Source organism: Lampris incognitus, chromosome 9 (assembly GCF_029633865.1).
Source record: "Lampris incognitus isolate fLamInc1 chromosome 9, fLamInc1.hap2, whole genome shotgun sequence".
Taxonomy (NCBI): domain Eukaryota; kingdom Metazoa; phylum Chordata; class Actinopteri; order Lampriformes; family Lampridae; genus Lampris; species Lampris incognitus.
Window position 1 is genome coordinate 23,232,957 of NC_079219.1, and position 27,184 is coordinate 23,260,140.

A 27,184-nucleotide genomic window follows, 5' to 3' on the forward strand; every position below is an offset into this window, starting at 1 on the left:
TGGATGGCACAGCAGTGGGGAGGGAAGTTAGCTAATTAGGCAGTGCAAATGAGTGAGTGGTATCATTCTGTAGCACCTTGATGATATTACTGTTGTGGAGCAGCAGAGAGAGACTTGGGTAGAGTTCGCTGCCACATCCACATTAATGACGGGTTTTTTTTTCTTTTGGATTCTGAGGTGTTTTTGTACCCACAGCAAAACAGACATGCACAATTTATAGAGACGTAGCATATTCTCTCTCTCTCTCTCTCTCTCTCTCTCTCTCTCTCTCTCTCTCTCTCTCTCTCTCTCTCTCTCTCTCGCTCTCTCTCTCTCTCTCTCTCTCTCTCTCGCTCGCTCTCTCCTTTGCTGTCTTTCTCTCAAACACACGTGAATACATCCAAACAAATACAGACAGACAGACAGACAGACAGACACACACACACGCAAGGAGGCTCAAAATCCTCAAAACATCCAAGCCCAGCTGTGATCTGTTGGAGCATCTCTGTGCACTGATGAGCCAAAACATTATGACCACTCACAGATGAACCGAATAACACTGATCATCTCCAAATAAGGGCACACATGTCTAGGTCTGAGTAGATTAGATGGTAAGCAAACAATCAGTTCTTGTAGTCATCGTGTTGGGGACAGGTGAAATGGGCAGGAGTAAAGACCTGAGCGATTTTGAAAAGGGCCGAATTGTTATGGCCAGACGACTGGGTCAGGGCATCTCTGAAATGGCAAGCCTTTGTGGGGTGCTCCCGGTCAGCAGTGGTGAGTAGCTACCGCCAGTGGTCCGAGGAAGGACAAACCACAAACAGACAACAGGGTGTTGGGGGCCCAAGGCTCATCGATGCATGAGGCAACGAAGGCTATCCCATCTGGTCTGAAGTGACAGAAGGTCTACTGTGACACAAGTCACAGAACATTTTAATGATGGTTACGAGAGGAATGTGTCACAACACACAGTGCATTGCACCCTGCTGCATATGGGGTTGCGTAACCGCAGACCAGTCAGAGTGCCAATGATGACCCCGGTCCACCATCGAAAGCACCTATAATGGGCATGCAGGCGTCGGAACTGGACCTTGGAGCAGTGGAAGAAGGCACCTGGTCTGATGAGTCCCATTTTCTTTTAGACCAGGTGGCTGCATGGATGGCCATGTTCGTGTGCACCCTGGGTCCGGCCATCCATGTTGACATCAGTTTGACATGTGTCACCTACCTAAACATCATTACAGACCAGGTAAACCTCTTCATGGCAAAGGTATTCCCTGATGGCAGTGGCCTCTTTCAGCAGGATAATACGCCCTGCCACACTGCACACATTGGTCGGGAGTGGTTTGAGGAACGTGATTAAGTGTTCAAGGTGTTGCCCTGGCCTCCAAATTCTCCAGATCTCCATCCGATTGAGCATCTGTGGGATGTGTTGGACTGACAAGTTCGATCCATGGCGGCTCCACCTTGCATCTTCCAGGATTGAAGGATCTGCTGCTAATGTTTTGGTGCCAGATACCACAGGACACCTTCAGGGGTCTTATAGAGTCCATGCCTCAGCAGGTCGGTGCTGTTTTGGTTGCACACAGAGGACCAACAGCATATTAGGCAGGTGGTCATATTATTTTGGCTCATCAGTGTATATTTCATAAAGGCACCCTATTACACCCCCCTTGGCTCGTAGGGAACTGTACACTGTGGTCTTGGTCCCCAAGCAACAGAGAATAAAGTGCACATATAGGACGTGGAGCAGGAACAGAAACCTTACTTTGCTTTCCTCAGGTAATCTTGACTTGGATCTTAATTCCAATAAAGTGTTTTTTTTTTTTTTCGTTTTTTTTTTTTTACCAGCATGAGCTAGATCCAAGCAAGAACACTCCACTCTGTTTCTGCGGTCATTCTTTATTGAATATCATTTCAGATAAGAGGCGTAATCCTTTGGGGAAGTGATGTATATTGACCGGCTCAGTGATAAGATACAGTATGTACATGACTTTCGATCTGAAAGTTTTGAATGATTTGTGTCCGCTGTTCAATCAAACCGCTTGGTATATTGAAAACCGCCCCGCGTGGTTGTCAGTCTCTGACCGTCGTAAGCCAAGTCTGAATATTATTTACAATGTCACTCTCATAGCAAGGTGTAATCCACTGGTATTGACCCACGGTAGTTGCTGGCTTTGTGCTGTGTGGGCTAGTGAGTGAGGAAGTGAGTGACTGGGCAAATGAATGACTGAATAAATTAGTCATAGAAAAGATGATACAGTCAATCAACCAACCAATCAATGAATCAATCAATTAATCAATCAATGAATCAATACATTTTTCAATTAATCAATCAATCAACTTTTCAATCGATCAATCAAGGAATTAATTAGATAACCACAAACTGGACTCTTCCCCCTAGCCTAACATGATTTCAGGGTCAACATAAGTCATTGCTGAGTGGCTGACTCTACTATACCCACTTCTCTAAGCAGAATGTGACCGTGGATCAGACAGCCAACCAGGTCACTTAGACCAATTTAGCACTGTTACAGTTTCACCTCTGAAAGGCACTGGTTTCTTCCATCAGCTGGTGGCAGCTGCCTCTGCTCTCACATGGTTCATTTCACGTGGATTTCTTTTATCTTGACTGGCCAGACCCATGACCCTTAAGCACTGATAGCCCTCCAGGAGTGCAAGGGAACCTCACCAGGGTATCCTGGATTAGAAAACGGAACTTGGTTATTTTACTTGGTTAACTTTCCCCCAAACCCAGGTTTGTCTTGTCTGTATGTGTTTGTTTGTGTGTGAGGGGTGTGTGCTCACCTACATCTGTTTCTACTTACCTGCCTGAGCAACAGTCTTGGATATGGTTGTATATTCTCATTGAAGAGTAGTGCACACAAAAAAAAAAACAACCCCAAACCTCAAATAGAGTTTGCTGAAATGGCACATAAGCATAGCCATACATTTTTCATGAAATGTGTTTCCTGAATTGAATGCAAATTTGTATTTGAACTATGAGTTTTTAAGAGAATACAGAATGTGCCTGAAACAACCTGCCAAAGGTGCCGCAGGCCTAACAAATCAAAATTTGAGACACAAGGAAGAAAAGGACTGGCCGATTTGCTCAGAACGGTTCAATTTTTTGAACCAGCAAAGGGTGCCATGTTTACTTTCCTTTGCAGAGCAAAAGAGAGGAATGGATGCTCTGGGCTCCCTGTAAAGACAAACATGAAAGAGACCACCAAGAGTTCTTTAGACCTTTTCTCTTATGGTCTGTGTAGCACAGCCTCTATACTGCTTAGGTAGTGTTTGCCCTCTGACTGTTTTTTTTTTTTTTTTAATTTGGTAGAAATCACAACTATTTGCTTTTCAGCAATCCTCTTCCACAGCGTTTCTCTGTTGGGTTTGAAAGTGTGACCAGTATGCAGTCGCTATCAATTCACTGCGCTGCTTTATTTGAAAGGAATAGCTTACGTTGGGCGTCTGGTTCATTGGTGAATTCCTGATGAGTCGATCCTGAGACAGGGTTGCTTTCTGTTGTTATCACAAGGTGCAACTGCTGGGCAGCTTTGGGCACATGGGCTGCAGGGTTTTCTTTGGACAGGCAGGGTATATGCAGCACCAGGCACAAGTAGGAGCCACCAGGCAGTGGCAGTCGCCGTCAGCTCTGACCTACTGGGGTGGGATCTGACCAAATGCTAAGCCTGCACGAGTCCAGTCCATCTACAGACATTTTCAACAGGAGCAGTCTCTTTCAGAGGCAAGAGGATCCGGGAGGCAGATAGGGGGACAGAAAGGGGAGGAAGGCGAGGTACTATGATCAGCTGGGAGCAAAGGCGGTACCAGTCTGCAACAAACTCCAGGCAACAATGAAATGGTCACGTTATGTACCTACCAATGTCCAATTTACGTTTCTAAGTCTCCCTTACATTTTCTTTCCCCCTCCTTTGCTCTTGCGTTGGGTAAGCTCATCATAAAATGCACCGAATTGAGAGACAGCTCAACAAACGTCCCACCGCAAGGCTTCATACGTGTGCAAGTGCGTCTTGGTGGATGCGAGGCAGAGTGCTGCTTCTAATGCTGTTATCCAGTGGGTCTGTATGAAAGAGTGCTCCTTGGTGTGGGTGGGTGGGAGGGTGAGAGGGGAGGCTGAGGCTGCTTAGACCCCGGCGTTATCAGCACCAGATGCAGGTTGACTCCAGACTTTCAATAGAAGGTAAAGAGAGTTGGGAGGGAAATTAATGAGAGCCATAAAGCCAACAGGATAAATAATTAGGCAACCGGTCCTAAGATCCGTCGCTTCATTTGCAGCCGCCGATAAATTCTCTGCCCAAAGTTTGTCGTTTTTTTGTTTTGTTTGTAGAAATGCATGCTGATAATTTTTTTTCTCCCCCTAAGACACTGGGATTTGTGTCGGTGTTGTTATGACAGAAATCACCACATTCACTGTTAACTCCTTCGCCCAGCCGTCCTTTTCTTTGTAACAATACTCATGTGACAGGTTTCTCCTTCCTGCCACTGGTAATTGGACAGACCGCTGCTTCCTCCCAACGTGTGCAGCATGGACAGACAGAAGGCTGGTCACAATTCACTTGTCATAACGCTGCTCATAAATCAGCCGGATGGGAGGGTGTCATATTTTTTGTTCACGTTTGCGTCTAATAATCGCAGAGACATCGTGCCTGTTTACTCTCAGCCAATGTTTTCCTGCTTGAGCCTGCTATAAAAAAATTTTTTTTTTAAAAAGAAAAAAACACCTTGCGGAGATACTGAGCGACACGTGCCGCCGTGTACAGTCATGTCAGACGAGTGATGTCATCCCATTGAGTCGATTGCTGCCCTGTTGTCCCTTCATCGGGATCAAAGCTAATTTCCCCTGCATTAGAGGACACTCGCAGTAGTGTAGCGCGCGTGTTCATCTGGAGTGTTTACATGTGGTTCACTCCCTGAGGATCTTGTATTATTGTTGTCACACTGTATGGAGCACAGCCACTCGCATTGTTCTAATACTCCACCGGCAGATTTGAAAAGAGCTGAGCAATCACTGAAAGACTTACATTATCCTCCAGTCTTTGATCGCTATTCATGTGTCTGCGCTGGGTAATCTTCCCCTCTAATCTCATTCACAGATATAAATAAACAAGTAATGCTCCAAATGAGCGAGAGCACATGAGTGAACAGCCAGAGGATTATGGTAATTTGTGGATAAGTGGAGGTATTTAAAAAAATGTGACTTTTTAATAAGGAAGTTACTCCCTTAATAAGATCCAGTTTGCACTCTGTGTACCTGTGTGCTGTGAGGAGAAATTCATTTGAATACGACAAGCTAGTTTTTGTTGTTGTCGTTGTGTGTTGATGGTTTCTTGTGTCCTTTTCTGATTGGCCTGCACGTGCTATTAGCGAAGTAATTCTGTTTTCCTATTGTTTACGTTGGTTTATTCATCATATGCTGTTTAAAAGCAAAGAGTTAAAACACAGGTTGCTGATTTGTTGACCCGTATTCCTCAGTGAGCATCATGAAAAGCTGCTCACTTAAGGAAATCCTTGGGGGTGGGGGATATAGATAATTGTGCGTTTGCTTACCACTGATTAAATGAGTGACTTCTCAAATGAAAAGACACCAAATACTACCCGGATCAACTCGGCCATATTGCCCCGTTGGTTTTTGGACATTTTTTTTTCTCATCTCTTCCAACTTGACATTTGTAAAGTCAGAAATCAATTATGTGTCCTTCCCAAATGAAAGGCGGGGGGTGGGGGTGGACTAGTATATGACAATAAAGTCAGCCCAGCTCGCCTTTGACACGGCACATTACAAAGGGAAAGGAAAATCACACTGCATACCTGATCCATGAAAAAGCCTTTGAAATGGATTGCTGGGTAGGATCCAGCCTGGCACAAGTCGTGGCATTGATGGCACAGCCCCTAGGCACGGGGATACTTGGCCTTGACAAGATGGTTGCTGGGTCCGTATCAGTGGGCACTGGCCCATCCTCTGGGAGCTTCTAAGCCATGCCGTCTGAAGAACTGATGGGCTTGGCAGCACATATGGGCATGCTACGGTTTTTATTTCAGTCAAACGCAGCCCCCGATGTTATCGCCTTGAGCCACCGACACAGCAGCATCAGCGAGGCTGACCGAAGCGATTGAGCCTTCACAGAAATTCCTCTCACAGTTCAGCTTCAAAACAGAGGGAGAAGTTTTTCTTTTGTTCACTATTTGATGTTGTTGTTTCTTTTTGTTGTTGTTGTTTTTGACATTACATCGTATATGCCAGTGCCACACGTCTACTCGTGCAACTCTTTTCGCCGTTTCCGTCGTGTACGTTGAGTCGAGGCAGCGATTTGCACCTGCTAATTAGGAATTTGTGAAAGCCTTCAACTCCCAAAACGTCGCTGCGTCACAATGACATTGATATGATAATCTTTGTGTCCCACAAGTCTTGTGTATTTTTGTCGTCCGGGGCTAGGACAGAAAAACTGACAGCTGCAACAGTTTCTCAGAAATGGTTATTTGATAACCATCCACAGGGGTAATGAAACTTCCACCTTTGATGAGAACTTAAAAAGAGAGTGTTTTTTTGCATCGGCTTGGCAGAACATTAGACATGGCTGGAGGGAAGGGGGGGGTGTTTAAATAGGCCTCATCCAGAGGTGACGAGCACCGCATTCTTTGAACCGAAGGTGTGAGCCGGGGCTGGCAGTTCATATCTTTTGTCTTTCATTATCTTTTGTTTCCTTATTATTTTAAATGGCCAGTGTGTGTGTGTGTGTGTGTGTGTGTGTGTGTGTGTGTGTGTGTGTGTGTGCGCGCGCCTGTGTGTTTTTTCTTCTCTAGAAGCTTTTTTGATATCCATTTAGATTGGAGCTTCATTAAAAAACCTCAGACAATGGAGTGACTTCTAATTAAGAAACGCCGCATCTGGCCCCTGGCACCCTATCCCGTTGTTCCATCTATTTTGCTGGGGAGAATTCATTTGTTTCTTAATTAAGAAAAACACCAATAGCGTGAAAAATCTGCTTATGGTACCTGAATCCTAATTAGTTAAATAGTGAGGGGAAGGGGAAAACACATTCCAGTAGCCCTAGAAATGAACTCAGAGCTGATAAAAATGAACTAACTAGCCTTGCATAAATCGAAGCTGTGGAGAAAGTGTACCATCATTATGGCTAAGACAATATGCAAACTATCTTCAAAGAAATCAAATTGCTGGAATGTTTTCATTTGCATGTATTAACCATTAACATAATGAGGAGAAGTGACATTGGACCCGGATTGTGTGTCTGTTCGGATTGATAACTCTGCTGCATCTGCAAATACTCTCCTCTGCAAAATTATGCTAGCAGTCAAATCAGTGTTGAACTGTGGAATGGGGGGGGGGGGGTTGAGCAAGCGAGGGAGAGAGAGAGAGAATATGAAAGACAGAGAGGGAGAGAGAGAGAGAGAGAGAGAGAGAGAGAGGAGGCTTCTTTCCATTTTTATCAGAGAGCTCTGTGCAAACCTGCTGCAGTGTTGAATCTGAGCCATCATCCTCTGACAGCTATCCTTAAACAGGAAGGGACTGGGAGTCATTGTCTCTAAGGCTCTGCAGAAAGCTAGCGCGTGGGGGTGGGGGGATGGGGGGGGGGTCCAGGGGGAAGTGCCCGTGTGGCTGGTGGCTGGAGCTGGACCTGGAGTGGGCACACTTCATACTTCTCACCCTCCCCCGAGTACATGTACTACACAGGCACACACAGACAAATACATACACAGCAGGCTCTAATACACACATGGACACACTCACATACTTAGATGCACACGCGCCGGCGCACGCACACACACACACACACGCAAGCACGCATGCACATGCACACACACGCACACATACCTCAGTGCTTCCAGGATACCAAATGCTCACTTATCTGTTTTGTAAAGACTCACCATGGCCCACAATGGCGAGTCGGTGGGCAACCAGCCAAATCCACTGTGGTTTTTCCTACTGCAGGCATCATGCAAAACACTAAACTGTCTTCAATATTCAAAATAATTTCTTTCCAACTTGCTATTTCCCAGGATCAGCCTCTTAGGTCAAATTATTCAATTAAGTGTCTGTTTATTACTGATACCAAAGCTGGGTGGCAGTTCTACTTATCACCTTTTTTGCAGATTGGTGTTCTCGCAGAATACCACCATAAAGATTGCCTTGGCTGTAATTAAAATGGCACAGAGACAAATTTGGCGCAGGGCTAAGACATGGGGAAATGAAGGAGGAAGGGGAAAATTGCCGGGGCTATGTTCTATCATCCAATGAAAAAGTTGAAGCCGTAAAGCGTAAAGAGAAATTATTGTTAGAAAGCTACTGTACGCCACAAAGGGGCAGGTGCAAGAAGAAAAAAAAAAGAAAAGGAAAACAGAACAAAACGTAACCTTGTGGTGGCGTTGTTGTCCCCATGTTTAGTTCCTGAAGAGAATATGATGGCGGGGTAGGCTGTGTTTTCTGTCGCTGTGTAAGGAGCTCGTAAGCTGGAGTCTGGAAGGGTCTGTATGGCAGAGCGGATGCTGTTTGGGTGTCCTGACAGGCAGACATCCATCCATCCATCCATCCATTCATCCATCCATCCATCCATCCATCCATCCATCCATCCATCCATCCATCCATCCATCCATCTATCCATCCATCCATCCGCTGCTGTGTTTGTTTGATGAGCTATTGGCAGGATATAGTGACACGTGTTCCTATGCCTCGTGGCAAACGTAGCTATCACCAGCTTTGACTTCAAGAGCCTGTGTGACTTCTCAGAGAGGAGGGAAAAAAAGGAAGAAATCAAAGCCCAATAAGCTGAGGATGTTAAGCCAGAATAATAAGAAAGACCTGAGCAACGACTTTGGGTTTTTGACAGAATCTCCGTGCACTTTCCGACAAAAAATTTGCATTGTTATCACAGATTACTCGTGATGTTTTTACTTGGTCGTGCATTTTGGTGAAATATGTAAAATGTAAACCGAGCCTTTAACGATTCCCTTAATGACGCGGATCTTGCCTTTCTCCCCCGAATCGCTTCTTAGCGGGCTTCTCAGTGCGGGATGTCTGATATCTGAATATTAAAAGGGAGTTTCAAGCTCATCTGCAAATGTGATTTGCACATATCACACTTCTGCAGTCGTCAAGCTGCTTCATCGCCAAGCTTCAGAGCAAAGAAGGCAGGGGAGGGGAGGGGAGGAGGAAAGAAAAAGAAAGATGCACATATGGGTTGCTATTGATGTATTCCATTTCTGACCTAATTTAAATCCCTGCCAACAAGCTCATATGCATACTGTACATTTGCTAAATTACAGAGTGTAAACCTTGCCTTCTAACGGAGACAGGTGTAAACATCAATGTTGTCATAATGCACCACCAGTAAATATGATAATCGCGTCATGCTGCAATAGAGCACAAAATAATTTGGACATCATTTTGATGCCTGAGGGGCCCAGGGGAATGCCCTCTAGAACGAAGGTGGCCCATTGACATGCTATACACGCCAAGATATAATTATGGCTGCCTGTCTTTGTTCCTCCCAAGCTTCCTCTCTGAGCACTAGTAATTTGCTTGTGATATTTTGGTATTCTTTACAATTGAGTTATTCTCTGTGGACTTGAGTATTACATGGCTTTAAATGGAGGTGGGGGGGGTAGGGGGTTGCTGCTCTGCAACTGAATCCGGAGTTCAGTATCCGTGCAAAGAAGTGTAGTGCCGGGGATTACAAAGATGTCAGCGGTGCAAATAATGCGTTGATGCTAATTCAAAATGTAAGTTATTTCGTAAAAAAAAATGTTTTGGAAATATTCGAATTAGATATTCTATCAACGATGCCGGTCTTTGTTCTGATTTGGGTTGCTGCTCCAAGTGCCATCATGGGCTATCTCTGTTGGACATTCCTGATAATATGGGGTAATGCCAGAATATCTTTAGGGTATGCAGTATGTCAAGCGGTGGTTTGTTGTCATGATAATCCCCTCATTTGTAATGTCGGGATCAGCAGGTTACGGTTCTCCACTTGCCTGCCATGTCAAGTCTTGGGAATGGCGGGGTGGATTGTCATTTCTGAAGCAATATTTTGACAGCGCCTTCACTTCACTCGTATGCTTCAGCTCAAAGGTCAGAACAGTGCCACTTCCATTTACTGTGTGTGAACACTCAATCCCTGAGGAGCGTAGCTCTCCACATCCCTCCCCTGCCTGGGTTTCTCCTTCTCTGCCTCTCTTTCTGTCTTTCTGTCTCTCCTTCTCGCTCTCTCTCTCTCTCTCTCCCATGTCCTCTCTCTATTCCTCCCTCTCTCGCTGTCTCTCTCTCTCACACAGTTTTTCTCCCTCTGCCTCCCACTATTTAAATCACTTGTTTCAGGAGATAGATGTCAAGGCCAGTCCCGCAAAGAGCTTTAAAGTGGGTCTAAAGTTCTCAAATTGGAGGGTAATTGCAGCTTATAAACCCACATAATGGAGTAATGGGGAAAGGCAACTCGGTTCACCTCAATTCACTGCGATACCTGATTTCTCTTCTCGTCATCGTTGCAATTAGTTCGTCTCAAAAGATGCCACCTCTCCCACATCCATTTTTTTTTCCGGCTGCCTCGTGCTGTAGACGCCACCGCTGGATATGAAAAAAGAAGAAGAAACGGTGCAGCGCGATTGCTGCAACTTAACAATGTCTCGGCGGTTTAGCTGTCATCCATTTTACTGTGTGCTCAGTGCCACTCCTCAGACACTGTGGAAGGTTATGTCAACCAAATAAGGCACTTGTCAGTAATACAAAAAGACATCATTGCCGGTCCATTGTTACCTGCTCTGCCAGCTATCATAGAGAGAGTGATGGAGTGACGGTGTTCGAGAGCGCTGCACGGCTCCGGGGCCCTAGGGGTATTATGGGTGTAAATCTCCCTCGCGCTGTTCCCCTCCAGGCCAGGGAAGGCAACATCATTAGCTGGAGCAGATGGAGGGACTTCGGCGCCGTTCACCCCCGTCCTCTGTCAGGAGACTGCAGGAATTTTGTGGGACGCGACTCGGGGAGTGGGGTACGAGCCACACACGCAGATAGACAGACAGACAAACAGATAGACAGACAGACAAAGAATGATGAAATCCATGTGAAATCTGCATCGTCTCCATCCCACATCAGATGGTACAGTAGCAGCACACAAGGGAAAATGAATAAGCAAATGGATAACTGTTTTTGTTGTTTGCCGGTAGACGATCATCTCACACGATAGCACTCAGGGAGCTTCTGTCTCTGTGTGTTTGTGGTGTTTGTCTGCGCTTGAAGTGCGCAAAGGAGTGGCGCGTTAGCCCAAGCAGACAAACAATACAGTCATGTACTAATGTGGATAATTCTCCAGTATCTCCAATTGCAATTGCCCCCATCCTCCCCCCCTGCACACACACACACACACACACACACACACACACACACACACACACACACACACACACACACACACACACACACACACACACACACACACACACACACACACACACACACAGCTGTGCTCAGCTGTGTGCTAGAGGCCTGCTATCCAGGGAGCAGGGAGTGTGCTCTCTGTGTCTAAAGCACTGGCGGAATCCTAATCTTCCTGCAAGAAGCTTCACATGACCAGATCAAGAATTAGGAGGGAGGCGTGGGGGTGGGGTGGGGTGGGGGGGTGGACCATCTCGGTCTGTGTTTTAAAGGACAGTGCTTTGAATGTCATTTGACAATTTCCTTTTAATTAGAACTAATTTACAGAAAGATGCCCACCAGCTAATCTTTACAGGATAATTAACTTCTATTTTCTTTACTTTTAATTAAAAAGTGGAAAAGATTTAGCTGATCCATAAAGAATTGTGCTTTTGAAATGTTCATCAGTCTTCACACTTCTTTTGGCATTGGTAATATTTAGATCATATCTGCTGCTCACAGTCTCGACTGACTTATTGCACGGACCCCCCCCCCCCTTATCCGAGGCATTAAGAAGTGGAACTATCAATAGTAGAAATGGGAACCAGAGGCAAATTAGAATTGAATTAATGAAGATTTTTTTTTGTAAAGGGAACCCCCCCACCCCACCCCCATCTTTCATTATGCTGCAATGAAAATGACATCTTAGATATATCCAGTTCACAGCTATTCCAGGATGAAAAGTATTGTTTTATCTACATTATTTGATACTATAATTATTTTGCTTTCTGAATGCCTGCCTCTAAATTCTTAGAAATAATGATGATGATGATGATGGCCGACTTAAAAGCTAATTTTAGTATTTAGACCAGTGCTGTTTTAACTTTACGCAAACACAGTGCGCTGAATAGTTAATATTGCTGTCTAACCTAAAAAAAAAACATTTGTGTCAAGTTTATTGTATTAACTAACTGAATTTCTTGACGTTACAGTATCAGATCCCCTCACCTTCATCAAACTAATGTGAGTTAGTTAGCAGAGAGAAGTCTTTTTTTGGTCACACTTACCACCCTCTAACAGACTTAGTGGAGATAAAGTAATCCAATATAAGGTGAGAGACAGCTATGGCGAGCCTATGGCTGAAGATGGATGCCCCCACTTAACCATGATAGCTCCCTGGAGGAGCCTCACTCAATGGCTTCATTAAAAGTGAACATTGTGGTGAAAAGCATGCTTATAAACCAGTAATTAAGACCCTACATATTTTACCTGCTTTGTCTTAGCTGTCATGTCCAGTGTTGTGGCACGTGGTTAATTTTTATTTCCTTAGTAAGGAACATAATCAAGCTAATAAATCACTCAGCCAGAGGGGTTGCAAGTTTTGAATATGTCATAAATACAGTGGGAGTAAATGGTGTTTTACCCTGTTTTATTCCTTTTTTTGTCCCCCCCCCTCCACCCTTTTTCTCCCTAATTGTATCCGGCCAATTACCCCACTCTTCCAAGCTGTTCCGGTCGCTGCTCCACCCCCTCTGTTAATCCGGGGAGGGCTGCAGACGACTACATGCCTCCGCCAATACACGTGGCGTCGCCGGCCGCTTCTTTTCACCTGACAGTGAGGAGTTATGCCAGGGGGACGTAGTGCATGGGAGGATCAAGCTATCCACCCCCCCCCCCCGAACAAGTGCTCGGACTGACCAGAGGAGGCGCTATTGCAGCAACCACAACACATACCCACATCCGGCTTCCCACCCGCAGACACGGCCAATTGTGTTTGTAGGCACGCCGGCGAAGCCGGAGGTAACACGGGGATTCGAACCTGCGATCCCCGTGTTGGTAGGCAACAGAATAGACCACTACGCTACCTGGACGCCCACCCCATTTTATTCTATTGTACCCTGCAAGACCAGTTCCTCCCCCACCACCCCGCCCAGTGAATGTAACATGCTTTAACTTACCCCTGGGTGCTGCTTCGTTTTTATTTGCTAGACTTTTATGAGCAGACATTGTCCTGGCATGACATTTTGTGTGTGTGTGTGTGTGTTTGGAAGTGTGCAAGCATGCGTCGCTGTGTGCGTGCTGCATGCGTGTGTTTGCATGCGAGTGTGCGAGTTTGTGGAGTCAGGAGAGACGAGTAGAAGCAGCAAAGTGAGGCAGGACCCAGCTAACTCCACAGAGAAACTGGCTGGCATCTGCTGAAGCCTTCCAGCACGCTCAGAGGTGCCTCCAGCATTTTAATGGCATAGTCAAATGCCAGCATGTTTTCATGCTATTCCAATTCAAATTCATTGGATAAAGAAGTAAGAGTGTGTTATTCCCCTTCAACAGTCCTTACAGAAACACTGGGCTTGACAACACAGAACTTTGCTGCTCTGTAAACATGCTGGGATCCAATGTTGTGTCTGATTGGAGTAAGATACTCAACAGAATTAACTTAACAGCATTTGCAAAAAAAAACAAACAAAAAAACCCCCATAAATCCACATCTATGAAAAATAAAACAGTGTTCTTCATCTCTCATGAGCTTGTCACGAGGGATTAACTAATAGTGATACTGATAGAGTTTTTGTCATCCCAGCCAGTGGGTGTGTTTCAGTCTTATTCTGTGAACCATGAATTTATAGTAACGTAAACTCAGTGGGCCATCTACACCGATGATGTCATCAAAATGCACTGCCTTGTCATTTGTGGTGCCACAGCCTCGCTGAGAGGGGTGTGCAGATATGCAGGGCGGGCGGGGAGGGGCACTTTGCGCATGTATGTGAATGTGTTTATTCAGCTTCCACCCTTCCCTCCCTCCCTCCCTCTTTTTTTTTTCACCACAATTTTCCAGGCGTGCGTTGGTGCTGAGTTTTGAAGCAGTTTGTTGACTGTTGATTGTAAGTGCCCGAATTTAGGAACGCAGCCATTTCTAATCACCAGAATTACATTGCTTAGCAACCGGAAAATCAAGTTAAACAATAGCATTGCTTATTCTTGGTCACAGACAGCAGCTATGAGAACACATCAGTCTCCACTGAAGCTGTTCGGCGCTCCTCCCAACACACACACACACGCGCGCGCGCGCGCGCACACACACACACACACAAAATACCCATGCAAACATGCTCCCAAAACAAACACATACACACAAGCGAAGCGACTCATCAGCATCAAAAATATAAATGGTAATTCATTTTTGACTGATGTTGTCGCATTAGCTCCGCATTTAGTTTGATCACAGAATATAGTATAACTTGAGACCAGGCTTTCATTCAGCTCTCTTTTTTTTTGTGCTTTGGATCTATGTGGTATAAAAAGTGCTTGAAATGTAAAAAAAAAAATCCTTTGAGGGTTTCTGTAGCACATAATGCTATTAAGGATTGCGTAAATGGTATCTATTTTATTACAGTGATCAAGGATTAAATTAGAAGCTTGAGCTCTGTAACATATACACTCGGTCTCCTCCAAGACTGAGGGAGCCTGCAGCTTCCCAAAGGTCATTAGAGAGCTGAGGAGAGAACAGCAGAGTATCACCACCCCCCCACTCCCCACTCTCCCCCATGCCTCCTCCCATTTTCTTCTTCCCTTTACCCTCTCAGACTACCCGAGCCCACTCCTGCAAGAGCGGGCAAAACTCTTCTTCTGGTTTTTTCTTCCTCTTTTTCATGCTTTTGCTGTCAGAGAGCGAGTGTCTGTCATTTTTCGTCCGCTGCATGGGTAAACACATGGATGTGTATTCAAGTCTACCTGTTCACAGGGGTTCACGCTGTATATACATCCAGCGAAGCAATGAGCACAGCAGCCGCTTTGTAACTCGAGACAAAGTCTATATTTCGATATTTCCTCCTTGCATAAGTTAAGAGAGTCCTGCAGGGAGAGAGAGAGAGATCGTGTGCGTGTGTGTGTGTTTTAACATGGAAGGTCTGGAAGGCCCGGAATCAGCGGTGGCACAAAGGGCCAGTCACAGGGAGTGGAGTTGGCAGGAGCAGAGCCGTGTGGCCTTGTTGGATTTTAGGGCATGCATTATGCATTCAAGTTGAGTCTCAGGTGCTACATTTTATCCCCAGGCCAGCTTGGACACATTTTCAATGGACCTTTTGGATGAAAAACCGTATAGGTGGGAGGAAAAAAAATGATTTCCATGCTTATAGAGATCAGCCGCTTTGTTCTGTCAGATTCAATTACCTCACCTCTAATTAGGGAGCTATAGAGGAGGCTGGGTTTGTGATCTGCACATCACACTGTGGAGCCTGCTGATAATGTGAGGTATCGCTATCATAGCCCAGCCACAAGCTCCCAACATAGCAGGCATGCTATGAAATTAGCAGTTGCTCATTTTGTGCAATTCCCACACACACACACACACACACACACACACACACACACAACCATTTTTTTTTACAGGGAAATCTGTCTTTAAAGTTTGTATTTTAAAAGCAACGTCAGCACATCTGTGCTGTTTTTTTTTTCTCCCTCGTCCCCTCTTTTTAGCTCTGTGTGGCAAAATTGCAGCGAAACAGGCTGACTAGTTGTTGAGAGTATTTTCATGAAGGATATGCTCATTCCACCACCTCTGTCCATACTGTTCTCTCCCCTGCCCCCCCCCCCTTCCACTGTGACTCATTAATCCTCTGTCCATCATATGGTCCCACAGTATCACCCCATTTTATAGACTCTCTGGGGGCATTACCATATTCCTCTCCGGCGCTCCACTCCGCATGGCCGATCCCTATCAGACAGAGGCCATGCCATGAACAAAAGACACACTGTGATCAAGCCTGCAGTCAGCTACCAATGTCTCTATTAGCATTGGCTGCTCCTGCATTCTGCTTCTTACACTGCAAGTCAAACAAAACTGAGGTTTCCCTGTCCGGCCGGCAGAGGAAGACATTGATAAACGTGGACGATACAGTTATACAGTTTGGTATGGATGGTGTGGGTGACAGGGTTGTGGGGTTGTTCTGGTACTGATTGAGAGGAGGTTCAAGCAAGGATGCAAGTGGGCATCTGGATAACGTAGCGGTCTATTCCATTGCCTACAAACATGGCGATCGCCGGTTCGAATCACCGTGTTACCTCTGGCTTGGTCAGGCATACCTGCAGACACAATTGGCCGGGTCTGCGGGTGGGAAGCCGGATGTGGGTATGTGTCCGGGCCGCTGCAATAGCACCTCCTCTGATCAGTCAGGGCACCCATTCAGGGGGGAGGGGGAACCTGATCCTCTCACGTGCTACGTCCCCCTGGCAAAACTCCTCACTGTCAGGTGAAATGAAGCGGCTGGCGACTCCACATGTATCAGAGGAGGCATGTGGTAGTCTGCAGCCCTCCCCGGATCGGCAGAGGGGGATGGAGCAGCGAGCGGGATGGCCCGGAAGAGTGGGGTAATTAGCCAAGTACAGTTGGTGAGAAAAATGGAAAAAAAAAACAAGGATGCAAGTCTGCCAGATAATTCAGGATTCACTTTTTCCAAAACTTCCTCTTCATTTTGAAAAGGGAATAGCCTTGTTGCTAGCATGCCGTTATTCCAAAAACAAAAACAAACAAACCTTGCCCTACTCTTTCTTCTTTCATTTCAAAGATCTTTCTAACTGGATTTTTTTTTTGTGTCATACACTTCCTTTGGATTACAAACTTTTTGTGTGGTACAATGAGAGCGGCCTTTGAAAGGAGATCGTGTGTTTCCGTGGCGAGGTGTCGTTGGCCATCTGAACCCCACAGGAGGCTTGATAAGCGGGTGAAGCAGCAGCATTCCTCCGGCCCCGTTCGTCAGCAGCGCCTATAGAAATGCACCAACAAGCGCGGGTCACACAGCGAATGTGACAGGATTTTAAACAGTACACAACTAAATATAGCAGGGACGCCACTATCAGAAAATGAGCTAGGAGTGTGGTGCTAGTCGTTTAGAAAGTCATTATTCTTATCATTGCTGTCTCTGAAATAATTTCAGGTCTCTCCATGCAATGAATACTGTATAATAAACGAAACATGTGAGAATGCGAAGAAACTTTGGCAATCTACGTGTTCCTCAAGAAGTAGCCAGCAGAGTCTATTTAATGCCTCCGACGGTGTTTTGGAGTATTTCATTTTTCCATATTCAGTAAGGCCCAGACTATCCTTATCAGTTCTAAAGTGGCCCATTTTAGTTAGCATCTGTAGGAGTGGGGGAACTGAGATGCCCTTATTTTGAGTCCATTAAACTCCAACTCTTATCTCATCTTATCAGCTTAATCTTTTGTGTCTTATTGACCATGAAGTTTATCTTCCATCTCCCTTTGCCCTTATTATCACACAGCACTGTAGGTCTATTTTCTCTGGTGCCGTAGTGTTGCCTTATTTACCTGCTACAAGGAAGAATCGTTTGTACACACAGTTCTTATTCAGCTGTGTAATGGAATGTGTACAGAGTGTGTATAGAAACACGTTTATCCCCCGTCTTTCACACCGTCGTCAATCGCCTTGGCAGGAGCATTTAGTGCCAGTCATGCAATCAGCCATTGATTCCGCGATATTTATCTCTCTCAATATCATCGCTGGCGATGGGGGACTCATCGAGTCACTTCACGCCTCACTTCCCTCCTCGGCGAATCAGCAGAAGGCATCAGATAAGATCATAAAACTGTATCCTAATTTAAAGCGCCGCTCTTCCCCCCCTCCAGTGTCTATTAGAGATATGTTTGCTAATTCTTTTCATGTCCAGGGCTCCTGCAGATGTAGGCCTCTACAAAGGAGTAATTTATAAGACTAATGAAAAGAGCAAGCGGTTTGTGGAGATCAGGGGGGTCTTTTATGAGGCTCAGTGTGCGAAGAAAGAGAAACCGGAGAGGCACACCAACCCCACTTTCTGAACTGAAATTATTGCTTTATTAAAGCTGAGGGGATCACTCCTGTTTCAATAGAACAAACACTGTGAATGGTGCTGAGAGGATATCAGTGTACCTAGTCTGTTTGAGCACCAGGATGATGCACAAGAGGCTGCAACATAGCTCATGTGTGACTGGCAGAGAGAGGGGGAGAGAGAGGGGGGGGGGAGAGAGAGAGAGAGAGAGAGAGAGAGAGAGAGAGAGAGAGAGAGAGAGAGAGAGAGAGAATTCACATCTAGCATTTGGTGACAACAGCACGTTTGATATGATTATTCACTGTGTGTTTAAACACAATCACTGCTGCATGAAAATACTTTTTTTTCCTCCATGCAGCAGGTTTCTGTGGGACTGCCACGGACGTGTTATTTTAGAATATGTGTGCATCAACTTCGAATGTTCTGCTGTTTCTTTTACAATGTTAATTTGTAAAGAGACACCGAGGATGCATTTTGGAGGGACGGAGAGGTGTGCAAGATGCACATTATGTTAATATCATTCAAATACCGGGTGAGATTTTTTTTCAGAACTAATACAATTCAGGTAGCAATACAGTAATCCCATCAACGCCCTTGATTGAAGCAAAATGGTAATATGCAAATACGAAAAGACATGTACAGCTACAAGCAAAACTCTGAAATCATTTAGATTTAAAGAAATAATATTGCACAGAGGGGGGAAAAAATTAATCACATGGAAAAGTGTCTCCTTTAAGATTGTACTGGTGTATTACCTGGAGGCATGGAATGTAAATGGAAAATCAACATTGTACCCTGTGATAAGGCCAACAAATTAATAAAAGTATTTTTCTTTCCTCTTACCATGCTGATGTTCGTATGAAAAGTCCGCAAAGGAACTTCCCCTCCACCCCCTCTTTCTCTGAGGTTTTGTTTCGCAGGTATTGGGATTAACATCAACACTCACCTAGGCTGCACGTCAGCTTGTTTTCCAGAAAACAACAAATCACACAAGGCTTTTTCAGTACCTATTATGAGCTACCTTTGTGAATTTCTATCGGACGATAACATTCTGTGTTTGATTTCATATTGGATTTTATCTGTGCTGAGTTCGAACGTAGACAGTATAGCGCAGTGCTGTGTTCTGTATTGTATCTGCATCTGTAGTGTCTCAAGAAAAGGAAACAAGGAAAAACAAGTTTTTTTTCTCTTGAAAGCCTGAAGCATGTGATGAAACCATTGAACATCTCCCCTATTTGTGTGTGTGTGTGTGTGTGTGTGTGTGTGTGTGTGTGTGTGCACATGCACACTCGTGTGTGTTGTATATACTTGTGTGTGTTTGTGTGCACATACGATGTATGTGTGTTTCTGTGTGTGTGTGTGTGTGTGTGTGTGTGTGTGTGTGTGTGTGTGTGTGTGTTCCCTCAGGTCCTCTGGAGGATGGTTTGGAGGAGGAGGAGGAGGAGTGTGTCTCTGAAGAAAATGAGCTCGTGGCCAAAGACGAGTTTTCGGTGGAAGAAAACTTCTCAGCGGAGTTTGAGTCTGAGAACATGGGCTGTGAAGATATGGAATACTTCTGCAACAAAGGTTGGGACCGGTTAATTGTTTGAAACCACAGCTCCTACCATCATGTATACTTTTACCCCAGCATTTAATGATGCACGTCGAACTAGCCAGTGTGAGACAGTAGGTCAAATATCCCTGATTCCAAGCATCAAAAGAAAGTTACAATTAAGCCAATGCAGTACAATTCCTCAACATGTCCAAACCTTGTTTTAAACAAAATTTGGACACCAAGAAATTTGGCAGAACATGTAACCGTACCAAAAAAAAAAAAAAAAAGTCTCCCCTGCATCATCGCCTTGAGTTGAAAGTGTCCATTTTGATATTTGATCCCCACTATCTACCCGAGAGCAGTGGTTTGATCTGAGAGAGATGGCATCCACAACACTGGCTCATCCTCTGTGATAGCCCTGTGAAGGTGTGCTACAGTACAGCAATGCACTGGAGAGCGTGGCGCTTCCCTTTGAGCCCAGCTAAAGCTCTCTGAACACCTAGCAGCACCTGCTAATGCTCGGAGGCCCATGACTATAAAGCGCCAAATGCACCCAAGTCCTCTTTGAACTCAATTTCAATTAGATTGCTTCTTTGTATGTTTGTTTCATTTTGGTCACACCTTGCCATCACAGGAGCTAATTTGTGGTCTGCTCCAGGTTACAGTGTGAAGATGACAGAGTTGTCACACACACAACCCCCCCTCCCATCCTAACCCCCAGTCGAAACGGCTTCACTACCCCAGGTGTCCCCTCACTCACTGGCTCACGAATGCCATAAATTTGACTTTTTAATGAAGAACCAATGCTTTAAATGCCTGTCTCTCCTTTTGCCGTTCAAAGAAATTGTTTGAATTATTTTTTTCACACTTTGTCACACTATAAACTGATGTGCCTTGTGGGATTACATTTTTGAAGACGTCTTCAGAAAAATAAATCTTTCATGTTTCAGGTAGGCTGTGCCCTGGTAATCGTATCAATGTTTTCCTTTTGTTCTCAAGAAAAGTTAAAAGGCACAATTGTTTGAAAATTGCAATTACCAGCGAAGCCTTTTTTCTCCTCGCCCTTTGTACACCCACATCATGTTTCCCTGCAAACTTTAAATTACAGTACGATTGTGCATTTGCTTAACCCAGTATAGATGGTGCAGTACACATTGTTGGTAGTGGCAAAGCGAATAAGCACAACTTCCAAAATCTTAAAAGAACCTTGTCGAAGCCACACGATATCCCCATTGTCTTGGATAAGACCATGTGAGGGACTGCGCCTAAAATCTCCTTTTAGCCTCCAACGTTTATGAATAAAGTCAGACTAAATAGCAGTCCAAAATGCCAAATATTCCTTATTGGTGACACCAGTAATCTGTTCCTTGTCATATGCATGCCTTACAAGTCAGATTTCTTTCTTTTCTTTTTCAATCTATGCATAGCAAAGTCTCCATTTTCTTGCTAAGTCCCAGATGATGTACTATCCAAGTTTAATTTTTTCCCTCAAAGCAAGTTGTGTGCAATCGTCAGGTGTAGCCATTTCCCCCATGATCCGCTCCTCAATTAGATCTCTTTAAAACTCATTTAAACCTATGTCTGAGTGGCTTAAATTTACCCCACTTATGTGAAACTGCTGTGAATTAAACAAGACGCAATATCCTGGTCGCATTAAATGGTTTAAGTGTGTTATTCCTCGACTATAGGAGGAAAAAGAGAGCCCCTTGATTAACTAAACCCTCTCAAATGTGATGGTGTGCTGTAATTAGCCCTGTGCAGACTTGAACGTGGGTTTTAAAGCAGCCACTCATCCCATGGCCTTTATCTTCTGCTGCTTTCCGGAGAATAAGGTCTCCCGTGTAAGGTTCCTCCACTGAGCAGTGACTCACTGGTCTTAGCTTAGCCTTGTATCTATGTAGTCACTCTCTGAAATGGGCTTGTCAGGGGGACCTAAAACCTCCATTAAAAGTTTCAGCCTATAATAGGTATTAAAAAGCTGTTGGAACACAAAGAGGAGTACCAATTTTCATTAACATATGAAGCACTTATTAACTTTGATCAGAGTGCGGTGAAGTAGCAAAGCCGCTTAAAGGCGCAAAGGTCAAGAAGTTGAATGCCACCAAAGACTCAGCCATTTGCCTTACCCTTGCAGAAAAGGGGCTTTCTAGATAAGTGGATAGAGCACCTTGAGGCCCTGTCTTGGCCTGTGGCTTGAGAACCAGCTCATTGGGTTACGGTTGACTCCATTACCTGCCTTTGGTGTTGCTCATTGCACTCAAATCGGTGTCCCGTGTAAGATGCTAGCAACCATCACCATAGACTCTGTGCTCCGGCGTATGTGTGGCTTTTATAGAGTTAAACTCAAATTAGTTACAGAAGTGATCACAGTTCTTGGAAAAACCTCACTGATATCAAACTGCGTGCATTGTCACCAACGCTGTTCTTCCAGTGCCCCCCCCCCCCCCCACTGTCAATCAATCAGTCAATCAATCAATGTCCTCATGCACACTCCCCTAAAAACTACTCGTTTTGTGCTCCGTCCATAATACAACAAAGTCTGCAAGCCCCGTGCTATGTGGCTACGTCTTACACTATTTGGAGAGTGTATCGGCTACAGTTCTAGCAATACTTCCTCAACTGCCATGAAATGAAGGAGGGCCCTTGTCACTGAAAACACACACAATGGGTCTGAAACAACATACATGGGTGTGAAATGAAGTAGCTTTACAGAATAACAGAAACCCTGTGAAGAAAGAAACTCGTAATGTACATGGAATGGGGGGGGGGGTTCACCTTGCAGTTGACTGGGATGGACAAAAAAAAGACATATCTTAGATGTAACCTTGGTTTTTCCTTGCGATTAAAAGAAAATGTTCTCCTCAAACAGCTTCCTTTTTGTGGTCCTTCTCACATTTATGGAGCCCTTGTTGTGGAGAGCACATAGATGAATACACTCACTCCATGGTCAAGCTTTATACTCTATTATTGACACGCCTGGCACCATAACTGTAAGAGAGTCCATTTTTATTTACCGAATGGTATCTTCTTCTTTTTTTTTTTACTGAAATTGTGAAATTTCACCTTTCTGTTCTACTCCTTCTTTATTGGTGAGGAAAAATACAAGGATAGGGTTGTCTGTTCCACACAGTATTGCAGCAAGCTACTTCAGTTGGTTAGGGATGACAAATGCGTTCCAAGGGCAGCCCTCACAATAAATTTGCATGGCATGTGTTTCATATCCTTGATGTTAAAGGCCATTTGGAAATAATATTATGTAATTTCATCAGTTTATATTGTATGATTCTGATGCTAGTGAGTGTTTGTGAGTCACGACACGTCTAGCATGACTAAATATGAATATTTGCATTCTTATGTACAGTGCCAATGTTCCCTAAAGGACTCAAATTACAAAATTAAAATTCAGGGACGAACACTTTATCTTAACACTGCCAAAGACGTGGATAGCTTGGATTTGTCATAACAAGTTGAAGAACCCACCTTGACCCGCACAAGGACCTCTCAGTGAGTAATTGGGCTTACAGCAGTCGGAGACATACAGTAATAAACAGAAAGTGGCAGAATTAATTATGCCACTCTTTGTGTAATACAGAAGTAATCAGAATCAGAGCAACAGAGAGGGAAGATCTCCCTGGCTCTCTCGCCACTGCTGCCAGTGCCCAGAATGGCAAATATGGAATTTTAATGCACAGTTGATGCTGAAGAATATAGGGAAATGCTAATTTGTGGTGCGATAAGATGAATCGAGTCATCCCTTTAGCCCCATTTGACTCAGTGGAGGAAATTAATCATTAATGTTTGTTAAGTATGACAATCTAACTGGGCCAGATCTACATGCTCGCAGACTGAGGCAGAATGAGATAAAGGCCCAGGCTGCAGACAGGGAGGAAAACTGCCAGATTCTGTAATGATGGGAATTTATTGGCATTTAAAGAGACAGTGGCAAGGCATTTCACTAATAGCTTCCCTCTATTGGAGTGCTCGGCCCGCCACAAATTGCATGCAATTCAAACCTATTTTTCAGATAGCAGAGAAGTCTTACAGCTATGCTTGACTTTGGTGAAAAAGGTTGCCTCTTGCAATAGACTTTATCTGTTGCAGCATAATCTGTATCAACAACCAAATATGCAATATAGAACTGCCGCTGCTAGGGGGTCGGTGGGCATTGCCATTATAAAAGATCCTTAAACATGTTGCCATGGCTCCAATGCTAGACTGGCAAGATTTAAATTTAAATTAAATTTAGAATTGTGGCAGTAGGCTCAAGTCATCACCAAAACCTTGCAACCCTCAGTTCAGTAATAGCACAATTTGAAAAAAATGTGGAAATGTACACTTGTACTGTATATAGGAGTTAGCACTAGATACATGGACTCCATTTTAAATCATTTGCAACCTGTCTCAAGGCTTAATGGTCAGGATTAGATTGCTCTGAGCTTCTTAAAGTCGCATACAAGAGATTGACATTTTCAAGGGCTTCCTTGGCAGAGACAATGCTAAAAGGGAGAGGAAAAGCCAATATGACTTTGTTGCTACCTTGCTCGAGGAGTTGTTTGTGTAAATCGCCTATAAGCTTATTGACCTGAATGTGTGGCACGCTGTGTGTGACTGCGATTTGGCTAGAAAGCTGTCCTTTGATAGAGCAATGATAGGGCTGATTTTAACAGCTCACTGGCTCCTCTTGCATGCTTGCCAACCCTGCACCCAGCAGGCCCCCCTGCTCCCCCAGCCCTCCCCAACCCTTCTGTTCTGCAGCCCTCTCTTATTCACCCTTAAGTGTCTCCATTTGATTGCACAGCGAAGGGAACCTGAGCCAGATGTAAATTATTATCTTGCCGATAATGTAGAGGATGATCATTGACAATCTGTCTCCCTTGATAACACTGCAGCAGGCCCCCATTCAGATGATGAAACAAGGCAGTCTTTATTACTCACAGTAGACCTCTCTGAATGAAATGGAGCACCTCAATCAATCTATTTCTATAACGGAAAGGTCAAAATATCTATGCCTTCTGAAACCATGAAGACGGGCTTCAATATTGCTGTGTATTCCAACTTGCTCCTCTAATCCAACTGTACAGTAAGTAAAGGAGCGCTGGTGCAGCACTTCTGCCTTCTCGGGGCTTTTTCCTAGTGACATTTGAGTGGGAAACTTCATCAAAGCCCTGTGACATTGTTCCCTGTGAGGTTGCCGAGGCGATTGTGTTTAAAATGCATTGCAAACTGTGTTAGATAGAAGGCAGAAAATCCTTAATCACTGCTTAATTAAGGAATCATCTTGTAGCTTCATTTCCCGGGCTGTAATTAAACACTTCCAATACGTTTCGTTACAGGGCTTAACATGTTCGCCTGAGATCAAGGTAGTGCCTTTAATGTTATCTCCCCGGCTTTTTTTAAACTCCGCTCCATTGGAAGGAACTGTTGATATACGCCTTTGTTATCCTCATCATAATACCAGCCTAGTATGCTAAAGAGGTTCTCCAGGACCAACAATAAATAGTGGGGGAATTTTTTTGAGTGGGTTCACTGATAACGTACTGGGAGAGGGAAGAAGGGGGGGAAAGAAATCGCCAGCCCAAGCAGACACTTGCATAAGCAAAACTGGGTCAATATGACCTCATGTACTATAAGTAGGACAGGTCTGTAGACTTCCCTTCAGTATCACATTTTTCTTCTTCTACTTCTGGTTCTCTTCCAGTGTCATACAGGGAAGAAAAAAAAAAACCTGCTATCCTTTTGGCAATGTCTGCCTCCTCCTTTGAAGTTAGCCACGTCTCGAAAGGAAAAAAAAAAAAACTAAACAAGTGTGGTTTGTGTGCTTGATCTGGAGATTAACCCTACTGAGAGCAGCCGTCGCTGATGTGAGCGGTGTTGTGTCCTGTGGCAGTTGTGACTGCAAGTGTGATGGCTAACACTCTAAAATGCCTTTTGGAAGCTGTGGAAACGAGTAATCTGATTTGGCCGTGGTAAAAAAACAACCGTATGGGAGCTATTTCTTATCAGATTTGGTGATTTCAGATGAAAACCAAAAAAAAAAGCAAGAAAAAAAGCCGCGTCTCTATAATGTTGTCTTCGGTATAAAATGTCCACATAAAATCGTCCCTACCTCCTCTTATGGAGTGTGTCGAGTATGACAGTCCATTGCAGGGTAGTCCCGGGCCGTACTGTATTGGCTTTAACACATCAAAGGGCTGAAAAAAAGGTGGTGACAAATGTGAGAGGACTGACGCGCCACAAACTACTAGACGTGCCCCAAGCAGGTTAGCTCTTTTGCCCCGAGTTTGAAAAGATGGTCCATCTGAGCAACCGCTGTGTCAGCCGCATTGGATTTATTTAGAACACCACACCAGGGGCACCTACTTAGCCCTGATTTATGTGCCTATAAACTTTGAGTACAAACTGTAAGCATGCAAAAATAGATTTTTTTTGGGGATGCAACTAAGAATGCTAGAGGAGTGCTCTCATCAGTGTTTCAGCTGCACACTGAAAGGTGCATTGCGTTTAACAAGGGTCTTTAGGCACCTACATCCTGGGATGAGATACCCAAATATCCATGGCATGGCTTCAGTGAGCCCTGAGACTGTAAATCAGCGCTACATCCTATAACACGGCTCCTTCCACAATAGATCAAACAGTAATAAATAGTCACCTCTCTCCCACACATTGCTTTCCTTCCTGTTCCATGGGGCTTCCTCTTGTTCCTGCAAGCACTCATGGGAAGCCCTTTATGTAAAGTGTGCAGCTGGACCTGGTGAGCTCACAGCCATATAAGGTACACGCAAACACAAGTGCAGATGTACATGCCCACACGTGTGCGCACTGTACACGCACACAGACTTACACACTCGAACAACAGACACCTCTGGGGTGTCAGACAAAGACACACGTCACTGCATATTGTGATGTTTATCTATAGGAAACACACATAAATTAAAGGGTGACATGAATCATAAAACTACGTGACTGCCTTGGCTTGGAATTCTGTCTGACCTCTTTGGCTGGGATAATTTCCAAAGTCTAAGAGAATATACCCTTTGGAGGAACAGTGCAGCCCACAATGCAGAGATTTATTGAATTTGATGTATGGACATTAAATTTAGATTCAGTGGCAGTTGTGTGTGTCTTTTACCCTTCTGTAGCGCTTACCCATTTTTTTCTTCTTTTTTTTTTTTTGCCTTGCAGGAGAAGAAGATAGCAATCGAGAAGCAGGTGAATCGGAGATGGACACACAGAGCGAGAAGACCAGACACCCAACAGCTGGGCCAGAGGACTGGGATGGACCAAGTAAGTCATCCTCCACATCATTTTCCTCAAGAGCAGTTGCCAAGACTTTAATGAGTAGGACGTCTTCACAGTGTAGATGACAGAATAGTAAAAATTACAAAGTTAATCCCCCTACTAAAATTACACTGTTATTTAAGTCTGACATTCCCATCAGTTGGGAGCGTTTGGGAGCTCTGATGTCTGGAC

At 44.5% G+C, this 27,184-nt stretch overlaps 1 protein-coding gene across 1 annotated transcript in view; it reads left to right on the forward strand.

The window, feature by feature from the left end:
• Positions 1-27,184, forward strand: part of zfpm2a (zinc finger protein, FOG family member 2a) — a 129,932-nt gene that overhangs the window by 13,251 nt on the left and 89,497 nt on the right. Inside the window, exons 2-3 of the mRNA XM_056285988.1 lie at positions 19,588-19,746; positions 26,897-26,998. Of these exons, the coding sequence (XP_056141963.1) occupies positions 19,588-19,746; positions 26,897-26,998 (261 nt within the window). The remainder of the gene's footprint in view (positions 1-19,587; positions 19,747-26,896; positions 26,999-27,184) is intronic.